This window comes from Rattus norvegicus, chromosome 8 (genome assembly GCF_036323735.1).
Source record: "Rattus norvegicus strain BN/NHsdMcwi chromosome 8, GRCr8, whole genome shotgun sequence".
Classification (NCBI taxonomy): domain Eukaryota; kingdom Metazoa; phylum Chordata; class Mammalia; order Rodentia; family Muridae; genus Rattus; species Rattus norvegicus.
Window position 1 is genome coordinate 28,570,154 of NC_086026.1, and position 26,841 is coordinate 28,596,994.

The 26,841-nt window shown below is 50.7% G+C and overlaps 2 protein-coding genes across 7 annotated transcripts in view; both read right to left on the reverse strand.

Moving 5' to 3' along the window:
• Positions 1-6,255: 6,255 nt before the first annotated feature.
• Spc24 (SPC24 component of NDC80 kinetochore complex) lies at positions 6,256-11,328 on the reverse strand. 3 transcript variants are annotated; one of them, XM_039082256.2, is made up of 4 exons: positions 10,964-11,310; positions 7,853-7,997; positions 7,513-7,617; positions 6,256-6,554 (listed from the first exon to the last, which is right to left on the reverse strand). In XM_039082256.2, the coding sequence occupies exons 1-4, from the start codon at positions 11,121-11,123 to the stop codon at positions 6,338-6,340; spliced, it is 627 nt and encodes a 208-aa protein (XP_038938184.1). In that variant the 5' UTR covers positions 11,124-11,310; the 3' UTR covers positions 6,256-6,337. The 3 variants fall into 3 exon arrangements, 2 of the variants coding, with proteins under 2 accessions (XP_038938184.1, NP_001385801.1); NM_001398872.1 differs by having other exon boundaries at positions 7,436-7,617; positions 10,964-11,146; XR_010053991.1 differs by having other exon boundaries at positions 6,365-6,684; positions 7,513-7,997; positions 10,964-11,328.
• A 6,288-nt stretch (positions 11,329-17,616) lies between these two features.
• Kank2 (KN motif and ankyrin repeat domains 2) overlaps positions 17,617-26,841 on the reverse strand; it is a 29,443-nt gene continuing 20,218 nt past the window's right edge. For 3 of the 4 annotated variants that reach the window (XM_006242589.5, XM_006242590.5, XM_063264709.1), the window contains 6 exons: positions 26,328-26,415; positions 25,262-25,481; positions 23,599-23,741; positions 20,982-21,182; positions 20,518-20,607; positions 17,618-19,780 (listed from right to left, as the gene is read on the reverse strand). In XM_006242589.5, coding sequence (XP_006242651.1) covers positions 19,727-19,780; positions 20,518-20,607; positions 20,982-21,182; positions 23,599-23,741; positions 25,262-25,481; positions 26,328-26,415 — 796 coding nt within the window. In that variant the 3' untranslated portion in view covers positions 17,618-19,726. Of the gene's footprint in view, positions 19,781-20,517; positions 20,608-20,981; positions 21,183-23,598; positions 23,742-25,261; positions 25,482-26,327; positions 26,416-26,841 lie in introns of all 4 variants that reach the window. The other variant, NM_001270413.1, reaches the window with a different exon arrangement.

The following is a 26,841-nucleotide window of genomic DNA, read 5'->3' on the forward strand; positions in this document are numbered from 1 at the left end:
AGGCAGAGGCAAACACACAACTGAGATCCAAGCCAGCCTGGGCTACATAGTGAGACCTTATACATCTAAAAACCAAAAGAAATCCCATAATCCAGGCTATTTGGGGGAACTTGGAAGAATACTTAGAAATGGCCGTGGATTTGTCACACGGGTGACCTAAAAAGACAGTGGGGACCTTGCTTGGGTTCCTGGGGTGCCCACTGTCCAGCCACTAGGACACTTGTAAGGAGCTCTGTGCTATGGCACCGGGCCCGGTCTTCACTGTATATTCAAGGATAGCACACATATATATTAACTCTATTTATTTTGCTGACCCTGACTGCTGCACTTGTCGGTGACGTTTCTCCAGGTTAGGCTGGGGTGATACTCTGGGATGCTCTGCGTACAAAGATTATTTGAATGAACTGATCTCAGGCCTGTCCTGTGTGTGTTGCTTTGGGGGTGGGAACTGCTTTGAAACCCTTGTTCGGATGTTTTTATAGGCTGAGAATGTCTTGCTGTGATGGATTAAATTCCTTTTTGAAAACTTTGTCATCTTGATGTGTGCGTACATGGGAGGTGTGGCATTCAGAGGAGGCGTCTGGAGGCTTGGAGGACAGCTTTGTGAAGTCACTTCTCTATGTTCACCCAGGTTCAGGAACTCAGGCTTGTGCCAAGAACACTTTTACTCGTGTTTGTGTGTGTGTGTGTGTGTGTGTGTGTCTGTCTGTCTGTCTGTCTGTCTGTCTGTCAGTCTGTAAGCAGATGTGCACATGTATATCTGTGGATGCCAGAAATGGGCATTGGGTGTCCCAAAACTCCCAACTATTCCTTTGAGACAGGGGCTGAACCGCAGGCTCCCTCAGCTTTGTCTAAAGCCAACAAGGTCCTGCCTGGCTCTGCTCTGCTCAGAGTTGGGGTTACAAGTGTTCAGAGGACCCCAGTCTTGCTAAGCTGTTCTGGAGTGTGCACTGTGGCCCTGGTTACAAAGGGAGCATCCTCAGCTGCTGAGCCTGTCAGTCAAAGCTTTCTGTTTGAGTCATGTTTTTGTTTTTTTTAATATTTATTATGTATACATCATACAGCTTTCTGCCTGCATGTACGCCTACAGGCCAGAAGAGGGCATCAGACCTCATTACAAATGGTTGTGAGCCACCATGTGGTTGCTGGGAATTGAACTCAGGACCTCTGGAAGAGCAGTCAGCGTTCTTAACGGCTGAGCCATCTCTCCAGCCCCTATTTGGTAGTTTTTGAGGCAGGATCTCACAGTATAGCCCACGTTGGGTTTGAGACCCAGGACAAGTGGCTGAGGTGCCTATTTAAATCAAAGCAGACCTGGCCTCCAGGTTCTCCCAGCATCCCTCGGTCCCTACCTGTTACAGGGCATGGCTGGCATAACCCCACACTCTACCCTGAACTTTCCAGCCCAGGGGCGGGGCTTCCTCTCCCCCAGCGGCTCTTGAATGTCTTGTGCACCTTTTTCTCTGCCCCACCCTTGCCTGTCTACAAGGGGACTTCCCTGACCTCCGCCTGGGACATCAGTGAACCTGCCAGAGAAGAAGATCCGACCAACCTGCCATATAAACTTTAATTAGGCTTGACTTGGTTTATTTCATCCGAAGAGAGAACGCAGACTAAACTCACCTGCCTCTGCCTTCCAAGTGTTTGTGGTGAAGATGTGGAGGAGAGAGGAGAGGGGCATAGAAGCCGGTCATGAGCACGTGGAGAGGGAGGGGAATGGGGAGAAGGGTTGGGGGAGAGGGCAAGAGGAGAGAACAAGAGCTAGCGAGCGAGCGGACCCTCTTATAATGAGTCAGGCACACCTGGCTGTTGCTAGGCAACTGTGGGGCGGAGCCTAGACTAAATGCCAACACCCTGAGAGAACTGCTGCAGGGAAACACGCTGCAGCCTTAGGAAATCTTGCTGGAGCGAGTGGAGGAGGAAAAGGACCTCTACCCATCTCCCACTCGAGTCCCATTGTTGAGCCCAATAAGAGAAATTCCGGGAAAGAGTCTGGGAAATGGAACGGCAATGGAGACGCACTAGAGAAGCAACTGGCTCAGCCTGTGACCCTGTGCACTTCAGAGCCTTAGCTTTGCTGGGTAATCCCACCTTCTGCCAGATTGTGGTGGGACCTCTGCCCAGACCTGTCATCTCCTCTCCAACCACAGGATGGCGCATCTGCCATTCCTTCTGCCCTTTGTTTGGGGCAAGAGCCAAACCGCCTGTGGGAGAGAATGCTCAGAAGTGGCCTGGAAAGCCTCTGACTGCACTGCACAGGCCTTCAAGGACCGCTGCACCGAGTCCTGTTGCTGGCATATGTGACACACAGCATGGCGGATTCCCATGGCTTGGGATTTAACACACACTGGAGAGCAGGTGTGGGGCTCCCATGGGGTGTCGTCATGGAAGGTGATGGGCTGACTTTTTCTTCTTCCAAGAACAGGGTTTTTCTGTTGGCTTTGGCTGTCTCAGAACTCGCTCTGTAGACCAGGCTGGCCTCAAATTTGGGATCTGCTTACCACTACAGATCCAGAGTGTGGGATTAAAGTCGCGTTCCACCACTCATTGGAGTTAGAGTTTCTTTCTTTCTTTTTTTTTTTTTTTTTAAGATTTATTTTATTTATTTCATGTATATGAGTACACTGTAGCTGTCTTCAGACACAACAGAAAGGGACATCAAATCCCATTGCAGATGGTTGTAAGCCACCATGTGGTTGCTGGGAATTGAACTCAGGACCTCTGGAAGAACAGTCAGTGCTCTTAACCGCTGAGCCATCTCTCCAGCCCGGTGATGGAGTTTCTGATCCTTGGCTTCAGTTTTTTTTTCCCCTCAGGGCCCCAAAAAGCCAAGCATGCTCACTCATACCCGTCACCCTATTACTGGGGGGCAGGGGGGGGGTGGAGGCAGGAAGATCAGGAGTTCAAAGTCATCCTTCCCTACATAGTGAGTTTAAGACCAACCTGGGGTCGATGACTGTGTCTCAAAAACAAACACCTTACGTACCAACATACACGAAGGGCTGGCGTTTTACTCACTGTGCAGTGCCTGCCTAATAAGGGAGGCACTTGAGTCAGGGTTCTCCTTTCCTGTCTTTGCCTGAAGTTCTCTGGGCTCAGAATGGCGATCAGTGAAAGACCTGGATGGGTACCCCAATGTGTGCAGTATCTATCTGACCCAGGGTGGGCAAGTAAGGGTGGTCTTGCTTGTCTTGTCTCTGTGGACTCAGTTCTGTCCAGGACAAGAATGCCGGGCAGAAGCTGATTTCTGACACATAGACTGCTGTTCCCCGCTGACCACCAGCCCCCCAGGCTGTCGTCCAACTCATAGTATCACAGACCACAGCTGTCTGTGGTGAGTCAGCTTGGAGCCCAGCGGGAGGGAGGCGGTGGGGGGGGAGGCTCTGCTCAGCAGCCAGCGCGATGCTCCACCTCCCCCCAGTGTGGTTTTCTGAGATTAAGTTCTCAGGAACATCACCCCCAGTTAGCCTACCTGGGAAAGTTTCCCTACACTTCCCCTGTCTTGTCTGAGACCCCTATTGGCATTTGCTACCTGCCCTGGAGGAACAACACCCTCCCCTTCCTGCCTCCCTCCTTGACCCTCTCTTTGGCCTGGCTGTCTTAGGGAGTGTATGGGAGAAACTTGGGGTTTGATTAGATCAGTCTCTTACTCAGACAAGCCGCTGGCCATCTGGAAAATCTTCCCCTATACTGTGGACTGCAGACCCAGATTGATCAAGGTGCCTTCTGAGGTTGCTTGGTCCCAACGCTTGGCCTTCTCTCAGCTTTGATGCTGTTATTCTGTGTCACCACCTCCACCCTCCCACCCTTGTCCCTGTGCTGAGGCCCTTTAGACCTCTACCTCCCACAGCATTTTATCCCCTGCAACTCCTTATCGCTGGGTGTGATGGCCTCATCCATGGCCTCATCCCTTGGTGGAGACTGAGAGCCTCCCACTCCCCTCCCCCCTCCCTCCCTCCCCCCACCCACATCTGGGAGCTCAGGCAGCTACCAGGTGCGAAACCTGAGACAATCTCCAGCCCAGGTTTAGTTTCATTTTCCAGACAATGTGCAGCCAGGCATAGCTCCGAGTGGGCAGGACATTCAGCCACTGGGGGACTGGGCTATGGCTCTGAGGGAGCTTGTCACACAAACCTGGTGATCTGAGTTTTATCCCTGGAAACCTCATCAAGGTGAGAAAACTGACCCTCTCACTCTGCACAAGCATGAACACACGCTATGGCCTGCACTTACCTCCCTCCATACTGTGTCTCTCCATACAGACACAGTAAAAAGGGCTGTTAAGAGGTCCTGAGACAGAGGTGAGAGCGGCCGGAACAACAAAGCAGGTCACAGGTTGAGGTGAGTCACCTGTAGGCTTCAGTCCCCAAGTGTGGTCATATCCATAACCCACAACGGATCCTCTGTCCCCAACACCAGCCCAGCTCTTGAGTCAGGAGACGGCCTTCCAATTTGGCTGTCCCTGGGCCCTCCTGCTCAGTTCCTTGGCCTATGCATCCTTCCTGCTTAGTGAGGCTGCCTGGTGGAGATGCTCTAACCACAGCTGACCCAGACAGAAAGAGGAGATAGAAAGACTGGAAAAATAGGCTGGCTACCCGTTGGGCGCTCTCACCACTGTCCTGACAAACCACCTCATCCTGGTGACACCTCAAAGGAAGACATTATGTACCTCAGGGGGCACGTGGCTGTAGGTGCCACTGCCCATTGGTGGCAGTAGAGCACAGGTGAATGGCTCAACCCCTGAACTTCATATGATGCCTTGGGACTTTAGGGAAATGGCCAGGTGGAACTGTCCCTCAGTTTACCTCATCTGTAAACTAGACTCATGATTGCTCTTCCTTCTGGCTGGTCCTAAAAATGAGTGTCTGGTTCTCTTAGAAAGAGCAAGCCAGGCTGTGGGTAGGAATTTGGGCAGGAGGCTGTGGCCTGGCCCCAGGATGTCCCGGGCAGCCAGCCAGTGCTAGGTAGTGACTCAGAGCCTAGGCATGCAGAGCTGGGGGCTCTCCAGGACGCTGGGACACAATCCTCACTCACTGGGCCCTGGAGTCAGCCCCTGGTGCTCCTCCAGTGAAGGGAGCAGGGTAGACGCAGGCAGGTCCAACTGCTAGGAGGTTCAGGGGTTCAAGCAGCCAGGCACTCACCATTCCTGTGCAAAGCAAGGTAGTTCCTTTCCACAGGGACCAGAGTGAAGCCTCATTGTTGGTTCCTGCTGCTGTTGGGTTTTTTTGTTGTTGTTTAAGATTTGTGTATTTTGAGTGTTTCACATATATATACACCCACTATGTGTGTGCCTAGAGCCTGACACAGTCAGAGGCATCTAACCTCCTGAATCAGAGTTAAAGGCATTGAACTCTATGGGTGGTAGGAATTGAACCCAGGTCCCCTGGAAGAGAGGAGGTGCTGTTAAGGGCAAATATGGGCCCTAGGGTCCTATGAGGCCTCAGGCCATCAGACTTGGTGGCAAGCACCTTTATCCATGAGCCACCTCCAGTCCCCTGGCTTGGCTATTTGGCAGCCCTGAACCCCATGGCCGTCTCTGCCAGGCACCAGGTCTGCAGGTCACTGTGTAGAGCCAGAGGAAAGAACACCCGGGCTGGGTGAGTACTCTATCCTGCAACTGTTCCACACTGGTATGAAAAGACGAGTCCACGGCAGTGACTCAGCAGGCAATGTGGGCTAATGCTAGTCCAGTAGCCGTTAGTGGTGTGACCTTCCCCCAGGACACTCAGTCATGGCTCAGGACACTTCCTGTTGTCAGGACACTCCCAGAATCCAGTGAGGTCAGGGATGGTGTCCCCAAAAGCTAAGACTTCAGACAGCTGTCACTAGGTGAGGTGGAGTGACCGGGCTCTAGATGTGGCTCAGGAGTTGGGCCCAACCCGAGAATCTCCCAGTGAAGAACTTGGTGTCAGGACCTCATAAATGGGGAAGAGGGGTGAGGTAGCTGCTAGCTGACTGCTGACACAGGAGGACCTGAGGCCAAACCCAAAACTTGGGTAAACTGCTGGGGGAGGTGGAGAAAGCAGATCCTTGGGAGTTCAAACCCTGCCTCAAAGAAAGAAGGTGGACAGGGGCTGGAGAGACGTTGTGGCTGTTAAGAGCACTGGCTGCTCTTGCAGAAGACCCAGGTTTGATTCCCAGCAACCACATGGGAGCTCACAACCACGCATAACTCCAGTTTCAGGGGATCTGATGCCCTCTTCTGACCTCATTGGAACACATAGCTAACAGTCATACATGCAGGCAAAACATTCATACAGTAAAAGTAATGATTTTTAATGTAATAAAAAAATAAAGAAGACGTCCCAGGCCGGCCTGGACTCAACGAGACACTGTCTCAAAGCAAGCGAATAAATTGACGAACTCGTTTACATATAGAATTTAATTTTACAGTGATCCCTTTCTTGGCCCCTTCAACCTCAATTCTATGCAAGGTCAAGGCTCTGGCTACCATGCAGTGTCCACCAGGCTCCAGAGGTAGTCGCTGATGAACTTCTGTGAGAGCTGCGCACTGTCCAAGTGGATAGGCTGGGCCACGCTGGGGCCGTGGTGAACTGAGGGCAAGATGAAAGGAAAGTATATCCAGTCTTCCCAGTTTGTCACTAACCTTGAACTGTGATTCCTCCTGCCTCGGCTTCTCAAGTGCTGGGTACCAGGCTGGTTCCTTTTTATGTTTGTTTGTTTCTGTGGGTGTGTGAGTGCAAACATGTCAGTGTCCCTGTGCGCTAAGGACAATGTGTAGCTGGTGTTCTCCTACCAAGTGGGTCCCGGAGATGGAATTCCAATCATCAGGCTCGGTGGCAAGAGCCCCTACTCACCGATCCCTCTGCCTAGCCACCCCCACTTCTTTTTAATTAAAAATGGTCTATTTGTGGGGTTGGGGATTTAGCTCAGTGGTAGAGCACTTGCCTAGCAAGCGCAAGGCCCTTGGGTTTGGTCCCCAGCTCCGGGGGGAAAAAAATGGTCTATTTGCTGGACGTGATGGCAAACACCTACAGTCCCAGCACTTGAGACAGAACGGGGAGGTCCAGCAAGGCCTTGCGGCTGGTCTGGAGCTCACATAGGTTCCAGGTCACCTATATGCTGAGCAAAGGCGCTACGTTCGCATCTTCCATACTGTGCAGTCACAGATAAACTGGGCTCCCTCTACCTGTCATCTGTGGAGACACTGTCTGCATTTGGATGTGGGGAATGACACCCCATGAGTACAACGGATCAATATCTCTCCACGAGCCCACTTTCTACTCCTGGGCACAGATGTCCAGAAGTCTGTGCTTACTGTCTGTCTCTCCTTTGCTGACCAGGTTACCTCAATCTCCCATGAGATCACCAACCTCTGCCTTCGCAGAGCTGGGATGGTCATGGAGAAAGGAGGAGGGTGTACCCATTTTCCCCAGGTGCCCCCCCCAGCCCACACCGACTTCTCAAAGGATACTGCCCTTGACCATCCCGGGCTCGCACTCATAATCCCACTCTATTTTACTAATTTGGTGGTAGAGCTGCGCCACATACACTGCAGAGGGGATGGTGACAGTGTTGTCTTCATCCACGTCTCTCTCCTGTCGCTGGAGATCTTCCTCCATCTCCCTGAGCTCCTGCAGCTCTGCGGTGAGCTGAGTGCAGTCAGTTAAGGGCAAGGCTGAGAGCTAGGACAATCACCTCAAGATCCGATGCTAGGCAGGCTCTACCCGAGCACATCCCAGCCCCTCACTGGGGGATTCTAGGAAGGGCTTTACCACTGAGCCACACTCCCATCTCTCACTGGGGTATCCCAGGCAGGGTGTTTCAGCACTGAGCTGCAGCCTAACCCAAGTGCACTCTGACAGAGGCTGCTGGGCACAGTGAAGGATATCAGAGCCTGGCCTGCAGACAGGAATCCTCCTTGCTGGCCTTCTGGAGCTCCACTTCCAGCTGCTGGAGCTCGGTGCCTCCCAGGCGCGTACATTCCTTCAGTTCAAGAAGGCTCTGAGCCACTTCCTCCTCCACAGCCAGAGTCTCTGCAATGGGACAGAAGTGGGTGTCTTTCTTGTTCTGTCTTCTGCCCAGAACTCTGCTCCAAGCCTGAGCGCTTCCCAGCCTCTGGGCCTGGCCCCTGCTCTGCTGGACACAGGCAACACTGAGAGTGTAACCCAGGACTCAGGAGGCAGAGGCAGGAGGGTGCAGAGTTCTCCGGCTTAGGTGAAACTCAGAGACCCTGTGCCAAGGCCCCCAGCAACTCAGTAACAGCAGACAAGGTGCTGAGTTCCATTTCTGGGACCCACTTGGTAGAGGGAGGGGGCGCCCCTAAGTTATCCACCATGCCCAATCTGTGTGGTGCTGGGGGTGGAAGCCAAGACTTTCTGGGTGCTAGGCAGGCATTTTGCCTACCAAAGCAGCACTTGGTGTCTTTTGTTTGGGAAGTAGTTTTAGGTAGCCCAGATTGGCCTCTTACTTCCCAAATGCTGGGAGGGTCCGTGTACAGCTCTCTTACCAGCTTTTGTTATAATCTTTATGGTTTTTGGAGAGGAAGGTTGAATGATGAGATGAGAATTTCACTATGATGTCCAAGTTGGCCACAAACAAACTCTTGGACTCAAAGGATCCTTCTGTTTTATTCTCCCAAGTTACTCTAGAGAAGCAGGTCACAATGTATAGCCATTGAGTTACTTAATTTTAATTATTTTATGGCACTGGGTTTTAATTTAGAGCCTCCCTCACACATACTAGGCAAGAACCCCTCTCAAAAAAATTTGTGGGGCAGAACGGGGGAAGGGTGACATAGGATTTCTCTGTAGCCGATACTGGCCAGAAATTCTACATAACTGAGCTTAACCTTGAATTCTCAGCAACCTCTTGCTCCGGTATCTCAAACTTTATGATTATATGTTCAAGCAACCAAGACTTGTTCAAATAAAAAGCAGCATGTTTGCGTGTAGAGATCAGATGCCAAGCTGCAGGAGTCAGCGCAATCCCTGCACGGCTCTGAGGAATCAGACTTAAGATGGCCAGGTTCGACAGCTAAGGCCTCTACCCACTGAGCCATCTCGACGGCCCCCAGATCTTACTTCATTATTACTGCTTGCTCCAAGTCCTAGCAGTTCCTGTTATACTTTTGTTCCTTTGACATGGGTCTTGTGTTTGTCACTAGGCTGCTTTGAATTCCTTCCAGTCTCATTCCTGACCCTCTTGCTCGTCTCTGGAACACTGGTTTGACAGGTCCCTTCTGCCATGCCTGTCTAATGCAGCTCTGGGCATGGAACCCAGGGCTTCATGCATGCCAGTCAACCGCTCCACCAACTGAACCACAGCCATTGCCCCTCTTGCTTGGGTTTTCAAAAGCTTACTTTAATCCTTACTCTTAGCTGTATGCAATTGTGCGCATGATGTCCACGGAGACCAGAAGTGTCACATCTCTGTGAAAATGATGTCCCAGGTGGTTGGGAACTGCCTGACATGGGCGCTGGGAACAAACTCAGGTTCTCTGGAAGAACTGTGCTCTCCTAGTTGCTGAGCTCCAGCTGGTATCTCAGGCACTTTCCCCGGCTGCTGTCTCGGGCACTGGCGAAACACTTCCTTTATGCCCCTGTTCCTGGCAGTTTTTGAGCAGGACCGAGGAAGGACCTCCAGTGCAGACGTGATCTCCCACCCCTTCTCTGGCCACCCCCTCCCAGCTCTCTTGCATGGCTGTTCTGTTCTGTATAAGGTGAATGTCTGGGTGATGTTCACCAAGTATCCTGGATAAAACTATGGGTTCCCTTCCCTTACTTGCAGGTGGGACTTGTGTGCAGCCTGCATGGCCTGGGGTTTGCTATACAGACCAGAACTGTATGTGCTCTTAACTGCTGAGTCATGACTCTCTAGCTCTTCACAGCATGCCTGTCTGTCTGTCTGAGACAGAGCTCTTCTGTCTGTCCTTATTTATTTCTATTTATTTATTTATTTATTTATTTATTTAAGACAGAATTCTCTGGAGAGATGGCCCAGTGATTAAGAGCACTGACTGCTCTTCCAGAGGTCCTGAGTTCAAATCCCAGCAACCACATGGTGGCTCACAACCATCTGGAATGGGATCTGATGCCCTCTTCTGGTGTGTCTGAAGACAACTGCAGTATATAAATTAAAATGAATACTCTTTAAAAAAAAAAGAGCTCTTCTGTCTGTCCTGAGCCTGCTGGGGTTAAAGGGGTGCACCACCACCGCCTGGCAGCAAATGTTTTAAAACCCTTACCATATCCCTGCTACCTCAACTCCTCCAGGTTTCCCCACTATCTTTGCAGAAAGCCCTGCCCAGTCCTGCCATGTCACCGCTCCTCATAACAGAAAGGACTTGTCTCCTCAATCCATCACTGCAGTGTAAATGTTTATCCTGTCTCCTCTCTAGTAGGATTCCAGCCTCCACGGGCTTTTCCCTGCAGTCACCCAAGGCCAAGCTTACAGCAGGCTCTGCTCACAACAATCTATTGGGAAGGCATGAACATTTTTAAAAAGTTCCCAACCTTTGACAGTGAAGGACACTGAGATGGGAGACTGCTCATACCTGTAACCACGGCACTGATGAGCTGACAGCAAAGGTTCTTTGAATTTCTCAGCTATAGAGTTCTACACTAGCCAGAACTACATTTAAGACTGAGTCTTGGAAAGTTCATAAAGGGTCGGGCCCCGCTAACCCCTAGATTTACTTCTAAGTCCCTAGATGACATCCACTATCATGACAACGGTTTCACGAGTGGAGAAACCGACGCTCCCCCTCGGAAGACCCTCAAGAGTGGAGAGCAAGGGTGGGGTTGAGGGATGGATCGTAATTGACTTCCAAACCTTCCTGAGCTACGGAGTAAGATCGTGTAGAGTCGCGCATTGTGAGCTCTACCACTTATCTGGACGCCTCTGGGCGATGGCTAATGTCAGGTGGGGAAACTGAGGTCCAGGAGTGCTAGCTCCAACCGAGAAGTCCCCCAGGGCTGGAGCGCTGGGCCCCGGCCCTCACCCCGAAGCTGCCGGTCGGCGCCGTCCTGCATCTCCAGCAGTCGCTCCACCATCTGCTCATGACGCCCGAGCAGCCGCCGCTGCTGCGCCTCGGCGCGGTTGGCCGCCAGCAGGCTCAGTAGCCCGTAGCTCACCTCCTCCATGTCACGGAAAGCCGCCATGACTGACCGCCTAGTCCGAGCCCGCGCAAATTTGTCTCACCGTGGCCCCTGCCCCATTCCCAGAGAGCCTAAGACTCATTGGATCGTTCCTACGTCCGTCTTCTGCAGGACTCAATCAGCGAGTGGACAGAGAGCTTCGGAAGGAGCGGCCATTTTGTGGAGAACCTAAGAAACGCCTTCTGTCACTCAGGTGTGAGGACCAATCATCGTAGGGAGGGCGTGCCACGAGTGGCCAGTCCGCGTTTGGCCCAGTACGCGTGCGTCAATTCTCCCGCTCTGAGCCCGGGAAGAGGCTGCTTCAGTACGAGTCTGTTGCGCATGCGTAGACTGGAAAGTTGTGTGATCCTAGAGAAGTTTGCAGGTAGCAGGCACTGCTTTAGGAGCGAAGCAGCAGATGGCTTATTGTCTTTGCTTGGGTTTTTTTTTTTTTTTAAAGTTCACTTTAGAAATATTTTAACTACACATAAAAACGGGATTTATTAGGGTTTTTTTTTGGGGGGGTGTGGAAGTGGGGGTGTGGGGAAGCAAGTTGGGATATGTGTGAGCTGTTGAGACTGTGTCGTCCTGGCTGTCCTGAAGCTCTTTGTTGTAGACCAAGCTTAGAGGTCTATCTACCTCTGCTCCTAGTGGTTAGGTTACAGGCTCGTGCCACCACGATCGTCACGTTTCTATATTGTTTTAGACTTATTTATCTTTATGTGTACGGGAAAGAGTTTTGCCTACATCTATGTATGTGAACCAGGTACTTGCCTGGTGCCAGCAGAGGTCATAAAAGGGCGTCTGACCACTTGGAACTAGATACGGATGGTTGGGAGCCATCATGTGGGTGCTCGAACCAAACCCTCATCCTCTACGAGAACAGCCAATGCTGCTTATCACAGCTACATTTCCCAGGCTCCTCCTTCTGTGTTTTTGAAATGTTTCAATAGGGGCCTGGTGTGGTAGTGTGCACTTTTAATCCCAGCACTGGGTAGGCAGAGGCGGGCAGATCTCTGAGTTTGAGGCCAGCCTGGTCTACAGATAGAGCTCTAGGAGAGCCAGGATTATATGAACAGATCTGTCTCAGAAAATAAAATAAGCCAATAATAAAATAAAATCTTTAAGAATTTTAAAGTACTTGGGTGGGTTGGGGGTTTAGCTCAGTGGTAGAGCGCTTGCCTAGGAAGCGTAAGGCTCTGGGTTCGGTCCCCAGCTCCGAAACAAACAAACAACAACAACAACAAAAAAACAAAATAAAGTACTCGGGTACTTGCTAGTACTCGGGTGGTGGGAGCTGAGGATGGAGGGGAATCCCAGGCCAGCCTGCACCACAAGCAACGAACCCCGAAGATAAGTATGGGGTTCATACCTGGCCCCTTAGCACTCTGGAGGCTAAGGAAGAGAACTTGCCATTCATGGGATTCCAGCCTCCAGTTCAGAGTGAGTTCCAGACCAGCCTGAACTACAGCTTGAACCCTGTCTCCTTAAATGCCCACACCCAGACAGACACTGGTACTGACTCCCATAATCTGCTCTCTGACCAGCATTTGCCTTGGTGGCACCCTGTGCCCACCTCCCCACTAATAATAAAGAGGATTTTTGAAAATCTGAAGCGATCAAATAAACAAAAACAAGAGACTGTGAAAATTGGGGAGCGATGGTGGAAGGGTGGGCAGGGAGGGCAGTTGGCGATCTGGTTGGATGAGAGCTGGGCCCCTGAGCTCTCACAGTAGAAACTGCCTCATCTCCACCTGGCTGCTGCTGGGTGACTCTGTCAGGCCAACCACCTTCTTTGAAGTCAGTAAATTGCATAACAGTGCAAGTTTTTTTTTTTTTTTTTTTAATGGGAGCCCGGGCCTTGGGTTAGTGAGAAAGTGCTAGCTTAGCACCCAGGTGGCCTGAGTGAAGGCACTGGGGGTGGGGACCCAGAGTTCAGTTTCTAGCTATGCAACTTGTGCCTGTGACCTTGGCAGCTTCCTAGCAGATCTTTCTAAACCCTGGGGCTAAAGATAGCCTGTTCTTATCAGCAGGGCAGGGTCAGGAGGTAACTACTGGGATTGAGCAAGACCTAGCAGACATAAGTGCCCAAAGTGCCACCCACCTCCCATCTAGGAGCAAAGGGTGTGCCACCTCCCAGTCCTGGCCAGAGCTTCTGTCCAGCAAGAGGCACATAGCTGAAAAGACCTTGGAAGGAAAGTACTGATTACTGGGGACACAGAAGGGCTGACGCCCACCCATTGAGGCCGCAAAGTGTAGAGGGAGAACTGGACAGAGAGCAGGTGCCTTAGCAGACAGAGAAACATGGCTGAGGTGTGGGGAACAACAGAGCACTTGCCTAGTACTGAGCTCCGTCCCGGGGTCCGAGTGAAATCAGACTCAAGATCAGCCTCAGCTAGGAGCTGAGTTGAAGACGACTTGAGCTATAGGAGATCCTGTCTCAAAACAGGAGGTGTGGGATGCTTGTAGAGAGCTTACCTGGCACGCAGGACGCTTCCTAGTGCTGCATGATTTGGGAGTGGTGGCACAGACAGATCTGCAATCCCAACACTTGGGAGGTAGAGGCAGGAGCATTAGGAGTTCAAGGGCATCCTCAGTTACTTCATAAGTTCAGTGTTAGCTTGGGCTTCACAAGACCTGCTCTCAAAAAACAAGCAGCCAACCAGAATAAAAGGCCAGCCACCGTGGTGCACGTTTACTTAATCTCAGCTAGGAAGCTCAGGCAGGCAGATCTCTGTGAGTTCAAGGTCAGCTTGGTTTTCGTTGGGAGTTTGGGGCCAGGCAGGATTACATAGTGAGACCCTGTCTCAAAACCAAACCCAGGGGCTGGGGATTTAGCTCAGTGGTAGAGCGCTTACCTAGGAAGCGCAAGGCCCTGGGTTCGGTCCCCAGCTCCGAAAAAAAGAACCAAAAAAAAAAAAAAAAAACAAAAAAACAAAAAAACAAAAAAACAACCAAACCCAAAGCAATAAAACAGCAAACAACAAACAGAACAGAAAGTGCTGGGGAGATGGCTCAGTGGTTAAGAGCACTTTTTGTTCAATCAGGAAGCATGGGGTTCAAATCCCAGCTCCCTTGTTGGGTGGGTCACAGACACTTGTAACTCCAGCTCCAAGGGATCCCTTCCCCTCTTCTGGCCTCCATGGAGACCTGCATATGCAGACACATGCACACACAGAGAAAGAATCTTATAGGGACAATAGAAACAGCACAAGGACTAAAGAGGTGGCTCAGTGGAAAACGTGTATGATGTGCAGGCAGGAGGACCCAAGTTCAAGTCTCCAGCCCCATATCAAATCCAGGCAGAGCGGACATGCATGCCTTTAATCCCAGCTCTTGTGGGATAAATAAAGGTGAGAGACCAAACCAACTCCATCTTGGGTTCAGACTCCAACCTGACCTAAGGTTGGATTCAAGTTAACTAACAAGCCTGCACCTCCAAGTCACTCCCTGACAACTACCAATCAGGAGGAAAACAGAAGTAACGTTTATGGTTTGACTCCCAGCACCAGCCAATTATTTTAAAGGGCAACAAAATCCCACAATAGCCCCCCCAATCAAATGTGTGACAGGCTAGAGACCCCCTTAATTTGTTTGCTTGCCTCTGTAGCCCCTATAAATGCTTGTTTGAAACTGGACTTGGGGCTTCAACCTCCCGTTCTGCTGTGTCAGGGTCAGTGGTGAGTCCAAGCTCCAGTCTAAATAAAGAGACCCCAGTGTGAATGCCTCAGAACTGGCTGAGGCAGGAAAACAGCAAAGGCAGGAGAATACTTGTGAGTTTGAGGCTAACCTGAGTTCTATGACAGCCAGGATTACACAGAGAAATTCTGTCTCAAACAAATAACCAAGCAAGAAACATAGACCTGCACCCCAAATGCCAGGGGTGGGAGACAGGCAGCTTGTTCATTCAGTTCTACCGAAACAGAGAGCTTCCTGCTCAGTAGGAGACGGTGTCTCAAGATAGAAGTAGAGAAGAGGTTGAAATAAATGTGTCTGCAAACACCTATGTCAATCTCTGAGGTGACACACACACACAGACACACACACACACAGACACACACACATAGACACACACACACAGAGACACATAGACACACACACAGACACACACAGGCACACAGGCACACAGACACACACACACAGACACATAGACACACACACAGACACACACACACAGACACACACACAGACACACAGAAACACATAGACACACAGAGAGACACACACAAACACAGAGACACATAGACACACACAGAGACACATAGACACACACACACAGACACAGACACACAGACACACAGACACCTGGAGGCCCTTAGATGCTGTGGCTTCAGTGGCTGGGTCTGGGGGATGGGGTTAGTGTTCAGTGGGGACAGAGTTTTGATTTTGCAAGCAGAGTAGTTTTGGAGATGGTTACACAACACAGTGAACGTGCTAAGTGCCACTGAACTAGGTACTTCGAAATGGTGCAGGTGATGGAGCTGGGTCTCTGGGTAGAGCCCATATCTAGCTTGTGTGAGGCCTTGTGTGTCACTCGCTTTCAGCACCAAAAGAAAAATGAAAGTCAATTCAATGATATGTGGACTGTGTCCAATTATATATACATGTGGATTTTTTTCTCCGTTTCATAAAAATTTTACAGGCTAGAGAGAGATGGCTCAGTGGTTAAAAGCACTTGTTCTTACCAAAGACCTGAGCACACGGAGTTGGCGTCTTTTTTTTTTTTTCTTTTTCTTTTCTTTTTTCGGAGCTGGGGACCGAACCCAGGGCCTTGGGCTTGCTAGGCAAGCGCTCTACCACTGAGCTAAATCCCCAACCCCAGCTTGGTTGTTCTTGAAGAGGACTTGAGTTCAATTCCCTGCTCACACATGTGTGATGCACACACATGCACACAGACAAAGCACTCACGCACCAATAAACTAAATAAATCTAAAGGTTCTTAAACTGTGGTGGTACAGACCTGAAGTCCCAGAGCTCAGAGGTGGGAGCAGTTCAAGGTCATCCTGGACTTCAAGGTAAAATACTAGGGCTCTGGGTGAGGACTCAATGTGCAAGCACAAGGACCTGAGTTCAAATCTCCAGTACCAATGAGGGAGCCAGACATGGTTGTACCATATAGTGCAGATACTGAGGAAAGAGTCTCACTGGGTCTTCCTGGCCGCCAGCCTAGCTCCAAGGTTCAGTGAGAGATCATATCCCAAGGGAGTAAGGGGACTGAGCAGGTCTCCTCATGCCTTCTTCTGTGAGTACCTAGAGTAGTCAGCAGGCAGAGGCAGGAGGATCTCTTTGACTTCAAGGACTACAGAGTTGAGTTCCAGGACAGCCAGGGTTACATTGAAAAGCCCTGTCTTGAAAAACAAAATGAAACAAAATAAACCAAAAACCAAAAACACTAATCAGCAGGAGCCCGGAATACACGGCTGGTGGTCCAGGCTTGCCTGTAAGCCTATGCTTGGGACTGAGGCAGAAGGGGCAGCAGTTCCAGGCCAGCCCGGACTACGAGACCCTGTTTAGAGTAACCAAAATAAATGAATCAATAGAGGGGCTGGAGAGATGGCTCAGTGGTTAAGATCGTGTGGCATGCTGCCCTTTTGGAGGGCCTGAGTATCCGTTCCCAGAATTTAGTGGAGCTGGTAGAAGGTCTTGCTGCTTGGAGAAGGCTGGACTGTGGGTCCCCAGAGGCTTCCTGCCACGTGCGTGCGTGGCACTGTCCCTGTGCACACAACTGCTGCGCAAAAGCACAAGTTAAGCAACAGGAGATTCAGGCTGCGGCTGGCACTGAGCAAGCACAGTGCTTGCCTAGAATGCTCAAGGCCCGGGCTTTCATCCTCAGAGGGAAGAAAGCCCAGTGGAGGTGCAGCCCTATAACCCCGCACTTGGGAGATGGCAGCAGAAGGATCAGGAGTTCAAGGTCATCCTTACCTTTGTAGTGAGGATGGGGCAACGTGGGGTTCATGAGACCGTGCCTCAAAAACAAAACACCATCACCACCACCACAGGAACGGCAAGGTTTTTGTGGAGACGAATGTTATGAACTTCAGATATTTTTTTTCAAATCTTGGAATATTTTTACATAAATACCAGGATTTATTTACATTTCTGTTGTTTGTTCTGTCTTTTGAGACAGGGTCCGCAATAGACCAGGCTTCCCTGGTACTCAGTAGATAGCTGAGGGTAGGCAGGAAGACTGTTCACCCCTCCCCAGGTCTTCCTCCCTCCTCTCCCTTCCCCCATAAACTCCCTTTATCCCAGAATTTAAAAAAAAAAAAAAAAAAAAGAGCTGGGGGCGTGGCTCAGTGGCACCGCACTTCTCTGTGTGCAGTTCCCAGAGCTACAACACACAAAGTATGGGAAGAGACAACACAATGCAGAGGGTGGGGCTGTGGTTCAGTTAGCCTAGCAAGCACGGCACATCGGTTTACACTGCTGACATCAAGTATATGAGAAGGGAAGAGAGGGCAGAAGGATGAGAAGTTCAAGGCTAGCCTAAAAACAGGGGGAAAAATAGACACGCAACGCTTGTTTGCAGCTTTATTAAGTCCCTTTACTTTCTAAAACATGATTACAAGAAAAGAATACTTCATTTACGTGTAACACTGTCTTCATGGACGTACCGTGGTCACGGAGTAGAAATACAACATGAGTATACAGGAAAGGAGAGGAGAGACCGGTGTTTGGCCCTGGTGGCCCCCTCACAGAGACACAGAAAGCAGCAGTGGCAGAAACAGACAGGGGCTTTTCTGAGGAGTGTGTGCTTTGGGGTCATAGCTGATGCTTCCAGAACCTTAAATAAACTCCCTTGCTGGCTACAAGGCTGGAACTCGGGGCTCAGCTCAGAGCACAGCCTTATGAATGTACCCTAGGCTGTGAGCGTCCGGAGACACCAGCGGCTGTCCTACAGTTTGGTTTTCTGTTTTATACACGTGCAAAGACTCCATCATGACATCCGTCCACCAGCCCCGCCTAGTCTCTCATCCATTGCTCATTTATTCATCCAACCACTCCTCATTCATCTGTCCACGGACTCATCTACCCATCCATTAAGTAGCCATCCATCTAGTCATGTATCCAGCCACTCATCCATCCATCCATCCATCCACCCATCCATCCGTCTGTCCATCCGTCTGTCTGTCCACCCACCCATCCATCCATCCGTCTGTCCGTCCATCCATCCATCCACCCATCCATCTTATTTTCTCATGCCAACCAAGCCTCTATGCCTTAGTCAAACCCCTCCTACAAAAGTCAAGCGGAGTAAGACTCCATCAAACCAAGAGACCTACTTGTCTAGAAGAGAAACGAACACTTTCCTTTAGTTCATGAGCCTCAACTCTGCCCTCCTGAGGTTTGGCTCCAAGGCCCAGTGGGTCCAGCTGTGACCTGGATAACACAGGGAGACTTGAGAGGACATGTCCTCCCCATCACAAGGCACATCTAGAAAAGAAACAAGGAAAAACAACAAGATCCAACCCCCCTATGAACCACGCTGAGATTCTGGGGACAGAAAGGAAACCCAGTAAGAGAAAAGTGCAGCCTGTCTGTACCCTGTCACCAGCAGGAGCTCTAGGGCATTAAAAACAAACACACAAACATAAAACTACTCATTTGTCCCTTTGGATTTCGGCAAAGCCTGGCACTTTAAGCTTAGTTCTGGGAGTGCTCTGAGGCCAGCCAGCTCTTAATCAGGAACACATGGGCTTCCGAGCGAGAGCCCGTTCTTGGTCAGTATCACATCCTCTGTTTACGCTCTGAGGAGGGAGGCTCTGCCTGGGATGCTGGGAGCCGCTCCGAAATTTTTTTCTTTTTGTGTCTGTATGTAGGTTTGAAAGGTTTTCTAGGAGCATTCTCCTGTCCCAAGCCCTCCCTGTGGGGAATAGGGAGGTCTGCATAACCTCTCCTTGTAAGTAGTCATTTCCAAGTCACAGCAAGAACATCAGCTGCAGGGTGACAAGCCCCGTGTGTGCATGCATGTGTGTGTACGTGTGTGTGTGTGTGTGTGTGTGTGTGTGTGTGTGACAGTGAAAGGAAAACACTGCTTTCTGGCGGGAGGCAGATGGCTAAGTGATGACAGAGTCTTATTTTGAGAGACACCCCTGGCCCTAAAGAAACCGTCTAGAGGTGGAGGGCAGTGGACAAAACCCTATTGTACACTAGACAATGAAAAGAGGTGACAAAGGGTGTTGAGCGGGCTTTGTGGAGACCTGCTGTAGTGTTGAGACAAAGGACACTGTAACATTCCAGTGACATTCAAATTTAGCAACTGAATTCTGACCCCTCCCATCCCCTAACAATGACTCAAGAATACAGTATTTTCCCCTCTTGCCCCCACTCCTCCCATAATTGCCGGCTGATTGTTCTCTCTGTTCTTCATAAGAAACCCACACCCGGGCGTCGCCAACTGGCGCCAACTGGGAGGAGAATGTAGCTTGGCTTTCTGGCTTTGAACCCACGGTGCTGGGAAAGGCTGGAGTCTGGTAGATGTCAGAGCTCCCTTAGGGAAGTGCAGGGGGTTTGCTGTGGAGAACAGGGCTGAGGAATGCCAAGGCAGAAAGGGACAGGGATTGAGGACGGACGGTTTGCCATGGCTTGTGGCTGGTGGGTCCTGGGGACTCACTGGTTCCCTGTATTCACTCTTCAGCTGAAGACGAAGCCGGACTCTCGTAGTCTGACATGGGAGCGAACTGTAAGTGAGGAGAGGCAGAATTCTTTCTTGGCATACTTTTAAATCCCTCTGAGGAGATCTGCTGCGGATGCTAAGGGAAAGAGGGCAGCTCCTGCCTTCCAACACAGCAGATACAGTGACAGGCTGTCACCCTGTGCTTGCAGGGAGAATGCATGGGAAGGAATCAAAGTGGAGCCCGGGGAGGAGAGAGGGAGACTTCTTCCCTGACCCCTGCACCAGGTCAAGCAGGGCACCCTTGGGAGAAGGGCGATCCAAGCTGTGGAAGGGCAAGAGCGGAGGCTCTGGAGATTGGAGGGGCTTGAGAAAGTCTGTCACGGGATCCCAGCCATTTAGTTTACTGAGGCAGTGGCCCACTTCCCCTCCACATATATGATAGGATCTGACAATGTAGTCCAGGCTTGCCCAAACTCACAACCCAGCTGGAGGAGGATCGTAATACACTCACGTATACTTACCTTGAAAAGCAAACAAAACCCAAAATACTGTTTGAGGCAATCGAATGCTAATGCGGAGGGTTCTAAGTTATACCACAGCCCCTCACTGGGGGATTCTGGGTAGAGGCTCTACACTGAGCTCCAGCCGTCCTCTTTCTTCATTTTGAGATTAAGTCTTACCTAGCTGCCCAGGCTGGCCTCAAACTTAACTCTTTAGCACTGGCTGGGGTGGAACCTCCTAGCTTATCTGATCCCAAAGCTCCTTTGAATCCCACCCTCTTGTGCCGGGAAGAGGACTCACGGAGCACTTGATGTTCATGCGTGAGTACAGCATAGATGCGATCTCGCTCTGCCCAGCGTCGAGGGCTACCATCAGCGCTGTGCTTCCATCCTGTAAAACATACAGCTCTAAAGAAGCCCCGTGAGCAGCCACCCTCCGGGGGAGCACCGAGGAGCAGCCACCCTCTGGGGGAGCACCGAGGAGCAGCCACCCTCCGGGGGAGCACCGAGGAGCACTGAGGAGCAGCCACCCTCCAAGGGAGCACCGAGGAGCAGCCACCCTCCGGGGGAGCACCGAGGAGCACTGAGGAGCAGCCACCCTCCAAGGGAGCACCAGGGAGCACCGAGGAGCAGCCACCCTCCGGGGGAGCACCGAGGAGCACCGAGGAGCAGCCACCCTCCGGGGGAGCACCGAGGAGCACCAGGGAGCACTGAGGAGCAGCCACCCTCCAAGGGAGCACCAGGGAGCACTGGGTGGGGACTCACGCGGTCGGTGAGTGAGATGTCACAGCTAGGCACAGCCAGCAGGAGCCCGGTGATCTCCTTGTGTCCGTGCTCACACGCACACATCAGGGCCGTGGAGCCGTCCTCATCCTGCATGTTAACATCCACCTCACAGGCCAACAGCGCTTTCACCACATCCACCCGCCCGTGGCTGACCGCCAGCATCAGGGCCGTCTGTCCTGCCTGAGACAACAGAATAGGGCTGTAGTACAGAGGCCTGGTGGCATCATACCTCTGCTCTTGATGTTCCCGGATGTCCCGCGGCTCCCCTCTGACATTGACTGGGTGCACAGACTGGGCCCACCTGGCTTCTTCTCTTCCCTCAGGTCTCAGTATAAACTGGTCTTCTTCAGAAGGGCTAGCCTGGTTCTAGCCACCTACCACGAGCTCCCAACTCATAGGTGGACAATTATGTAAAAACTTGTCAAAAGTGAATAAAAAAGTAAACAACAACAACAAAAAAAACATATCCAGCCGAGATATTTCTACATAGTAGTTACACCCAAGTGGTTAAAAAATTGGTGATCGGGGTTGGGGATTTAGCTCAGCGGTAGAGCGCTTGCCTAACAAGCTGGGGTTCCGTCCCCAGCTCCGAAAAAAAGAAAAAAAAATGGTGATCACCACAGGATGAAGAGACAAAGCAAACCTTGTCAAGTCATACATCAGGATACTACTCAGCCATGACAAGAAACGTTATTCAGAATATTGATGGATGCTCTCTAACTTCTAAAAACATTGAGGGTAAAGCTAGACGCAAAAAAAAAAAAAATCACAGACAGTGTGTGTGTGTGTGTATGTGTGTGTGTGTGTGTGTGTGTGTGTGTGTGTGTGTGTGTGTTTATTTTGGTGTCACAGAGCCTCACTGCAGAGCCCCCAGAATGGACTGGAACCTGTGACACTTTTGTCTTAGTCTGCTGACAGTTCAGAGGTTTAACGGTTTGATTCACATTTAGGGAACTGTAACTCCATTTATAAGACATGCCCAGTAAGTCCAGAGCAAGCAGGGCCCTGGGATAGAGAGTGTACCAGTGAGTGCAGGGCCTTCTTCATCATCAATATTATTATTAATATTATTTAATATCGGGTTTCACGTAGCCCAGGCTGGCCCAGAACCTGCTGTGGCTGAAGGTGACACTGACCCCTGTGTTACTGCCTCTGTCACGTGCTGGGATTACAGGCACGTGTCACCTCTGTAGACAGAGGTGGGATGAGGGGAAGGGAAGTGAAGAGGTGGGGGTCTGGTACCACAGGGCCTCATGCTCAAGGTCTGTTGACACAGTTCAGGCCAGCCTGGGTAACTCAGTGGAATCTTTCCTCAAATTACACATAAGAAGAGAGCTGTGGGCCAGAGAGGTGGCTCGGGCTCAGAGCACCCATTGCTCTGGCAGAGGTTTGGTCCCCTGCACCCACACTGTGGTTCTCAATCACCTGCTGCTCTAGTCCCAGGGGATCCAATGCCCTCTTAGGGACACATACAAGCAGGCAAAACACAGACAGCGTGTGTGCCATCTTTAATGCCAGCACTTGAGGCAGAGGCAGGGGGATCTCTGAATTGTAGGCTAGCCTGATCTACATAGCAGCTAGGGCTACATAAACAAAACAAATAAAAAATAAATAATAAATAAATCTTAAAAAAAAAAACAGAGGAAGAAGAGGGAGGTGGGCCCTGTAGATAGCGTGGCACTTACCTCACATGTGTGGGGCTCAATCATTAGTCTTCCAACAATAATAAATAATAAGGTTTAGCAGAACGTGGTGACTTGTGCCTATAGTCCCAGCACTCAGAAGGCAGAGGCAGGGGGATCTCTTTAGAGTTTAAGGTCAGTTTGGACTACAGAGTGAGTTCCAAACCAGACAGGGCTACACAGAGAAACATTGTTTCAAAAAACCAAAGCAAGCAACCAAATAAATAAATAAATAGAGGTAAATAGGGGCCAGGCACGATGGCTCATGCCTTTAATCCCAGCACTATGGAGTCAGAGGCAAGCGGATTTCTGTGAGTTCGAGGCCACCCTGGGGTACTCTGTAACAGACACTGTTTCAAAAAGAGAGGCGAAGAGACGTTATATCAAGTAGGTAATAGACCCAAGTTCCATCCAGAGAAAGCCCATGCACAGCCGGGTTGGGATGTAGCTTGTAATCCCAGTGCCAGGGAGGCAGAGGCAGGGGGATCTTAGTCTGTGTGAGCCCTAGATTTAGTGGGAAACATGTCTTAAAATGCTGGTCCTCTGGACCAAACACACACACACACACACACACACACACACACACACACACACACACACATCATATGCCAGTTATCTGGAGCTTGCTCTAAGGCTGAGTCAATCAGGTTCAGACATCAACTCCTTGCCTCGAGTCTTGAAGAAATAATCCTGCTGCTTTGAGTCTCAATACCTAATTATAGACCAGGCTTGGCCCTCAGCCTGGAGTCCATAAAGGAGGTTAGGGAGCAGGTGAGGTGGCTCCGTGGATAAAGGAACTTGCCATCAAGTCTGATGACCTGGGGCCCACCTTCGAGTCTCAAAAAGAGTACCCAGGCCTACGCCCATCCCCAGTAAATGAATTAAGTAAACAAAGGCCCACTGCAGGCCCGTACCTGGCTGGCTTTGGCGTTGACATTCCCAAGGCGGAAGAGTTGAAGGATGGTGTCAATGTCATCCTGGGTCTTCAGGGTGGCCAAAGCAGTGAGCATTATCGGGCTGTAGCCAGCACGGTTTAGCTTGTCCACCTGACACACGCCTGTGTGGGGAGGGGAGGGGAAGGGTGGGCATGAGCCTCTGCCATCAGACTAAAGGCTGGCCCGCCACGGTGAGCACTGGGGATTGTGCCCCTCCCTCTGTCTAGGCATAGCTGAGTAGGTCTCTGTGGACTGTTCATGTGCTGTGGAAACCACAGAGTGTCTCCGGGAGCCAGGTACCTCCGTTTATGTTTCGTTTTGTTTGTCTGGTCTCTCTTAAAAAAAAAATTACTTTAAAAAGAGATTTACTATGTTTCAACTTGTGTGTCTGTGTATATGCACATATATGTGCACCAGAGTCCAAGCGTCCCTGGAGTCTCTAAGAGGGTGTCGTAGGTAGATTATAGACAGTTGTGGGAGCTGGTAGCTACACTGGGAGAGCATTACCCACTTCTAACCATTGAGCCATCTCTGCAGCTGCCTAATCTACCTCTTACTTCTATTTATTTGGTTGGGGTGGGAGTACCTGCCCTGACATCTTGTGGAAATCAGGGGCCAGCTTGCAACAGCTGTCTCTCTCCAGCCACTGTGTGGGTCCAGGGATCGAACTCAGGTTGTCAGGAGTGTTATTACCCACTCAGCCATCTTGCTGCCTCTGTGTGTGTGTGTGTGTGTGTGTGTGTGTGTGTAGGTCAGAGGTCAGTGACAGGCACCTTCCTTCACTGCTCTCCACCTTATTCTTGACAGGAGATCTGTCACTGAATTGTTGCTGGCAGCTAGCAAACTCCAGAGACTCTCTGGTCTACACCTCCTCCCTCCCAAGGGTCATGTCATAGGCACCTGACTCCACCCCGTGCCTAGATTTGCTTTTTGTTTTCTTTTCTTAGGCATTGGAGACCGGAACCATGGCTATGCTGACAGGAAAAGCACTTTCTCTACTGCCCATTTCCTCAGCTGCCAGATTTTTCTTTTCTTTCTTTTTATAACCAGTCTTTGTATCCTGGCGCTCCCTAAGCTCTGCCTCCCTCAGACTGGGAGCTTCTGTCTACTCCATCAGACCAGGGAAGACAGGTTTCTTCTTGTCTGACTGAATACCATGTCAGCCCAGAGGCCTAGGCCTCCCCTCACACAAGGGCTTTGGAAACAGAGTATCCATAACAGTGAAAGTATCCATTACACAGGTACCGTTCATTGCTGATACCTGCATCCTAGTGTCTAGTGGGAATTCATCGTACTGCTAAGAAGACTGAGTTCCACCAGACTGGCTACAATCCTCTAGGAGACAGAGTATCTTCATCAGGGCAAAGCCTCCTTCATCAGTCAATGAAGGGGACACTCTGCCCCATCCAACTTAGAAGGTGCATTGCTTCTATTACATCAAGTGAGTGGAAGCTCCCTCAGACTTGGAAAACATGGTGCCTCCCCATCAGACTGGGACACTGCAATCCCTGACCACCAACCCTCCATCAAACTGTGAAGGGAGCAGGGACTTTTAGAACAGGAAGGCAACCACTCTCTCATGAGCTTGGGAACCTATGCCTCCCCCATCAGACCACCAGGCTGGTCCTCCCTGGAGGCTTACCGCTGTCCAGCAACTGCCGAACCACAGGGAAGTTGGCATGTGACACGGAGTAGTGCAGGGCAGTGTTACCATTGCTGTCAGCGATGTTGACCACATAGTCCAGCAGCCGGGCAGACATGGCCCTGAAGGTGACCAGATGTCGCCGTACAAGCTCAGGGTGTGCATCACTGCGGCAGGCCAGGCGCAGCCACTCCTGAAGCACCGTGGTATAAGCCACTTTCTGCATAGAGACGGCAGGAGGACAGAGTGAGGATTGGGATCCCCATCCCCTTCTGCACAAAGATACAAGAACAGAAGAGGGAGTCCCCAAACAGCAGCTCCTGTGACTGGCCAAGGTAGCGCCTATCTAATCCCAGCACTCAGGAGTCCAAGGAAAGAAAATCCAGAGTTCAAGTCAAATCGGGGCTACACACTGAGAACTTGTCTGAACACAAACACGTGAAGAAGAGGCAGGAGGATCTCTGTGAGTTCAAGGCCAGCCTGACTTATACAGGAGTTTCAGGCCAGGCATACACAGACATCCAGCTACCCTAGTGAGAAAACCCTATCTCAGAAAACAAACAAATTCAGTGAGGTGGCGTGGACGTATAATCCTAGCACTTGGGAGTCGGAGGCAGGATCAGGAGTTCAGGGTCATCCTCAGCCACATGTAGTTCAAGGCCAGCCTGGGCTACATGAGACCTCAAAATGAGCAAAATGAAAACAAACAAACAAAACAATGTTGTCCTTGACTCAGCCACAGGGCCAGTGACGTGATAGAGGGTAGGACCCTGGAATGTAGTGTATGCTTGCCTACATTCCAAGATAATTAGAGACAGCCCCTAAAATGTTTGCTTGTCCCCACAGACTCTAACACAGCTCCTAAAATGAAAATATCTCCTGAACATCCCAAAAACAAGAACATGAAGCCAGGTGTCTCCGGGTAGCAGTGGACCCCACCACAATCTTGGGACTCAGCCCCACCCACCACCAAGCTACACCCTTCGTGTCTGGGTCGCCTCTGAGTAGGTGCAGAGACATCCTGCATCGCGGTGTGGTAGGAGAGTGTGCCCAGGGTCCTTCGTACCAGTTCTCGCTCCGTGAGGGCATTGGGGTTCTCCAAGTATTTCTCCAGGGCCAAGCATGCTGATATGAGGTCAGGGCTCAGATCCATCCTGCCAGAAACAGACAGGGGTGAGCTTACGTTGCTTTACTTTCTGAAAGTTTACTCATTTGTTAATCTTTTAGAGCTCTTTATTTATTTTATGTTTTTGTTTTTTGAGACAGGGTTTCTCTGTGTAGCTCTGGCTGTTTTAGAACTTGCTCTGTAGACCAGGCTGGCCTCGAACTCAGAGATGTGCCTGCCCCTGCCTCCTGAGATTAAAGGTGTGCATCATCACTGCCTGGAATTTTTTTAAATAATTTTTTAAAATTTATTTTTACGTGCATTGGTGTTTTACCTGTACATAGGTCTGTGTGAGGATGTCAGATCCCCTGGACTAATGTTACAAACAGCTGTGAACTACCATGTGGGTGATGGGAATTGAACCTGGGTCCTCTGGAAGAGCAGGCCGTGCTCACAGCTGCTGAGCCATCTCTCC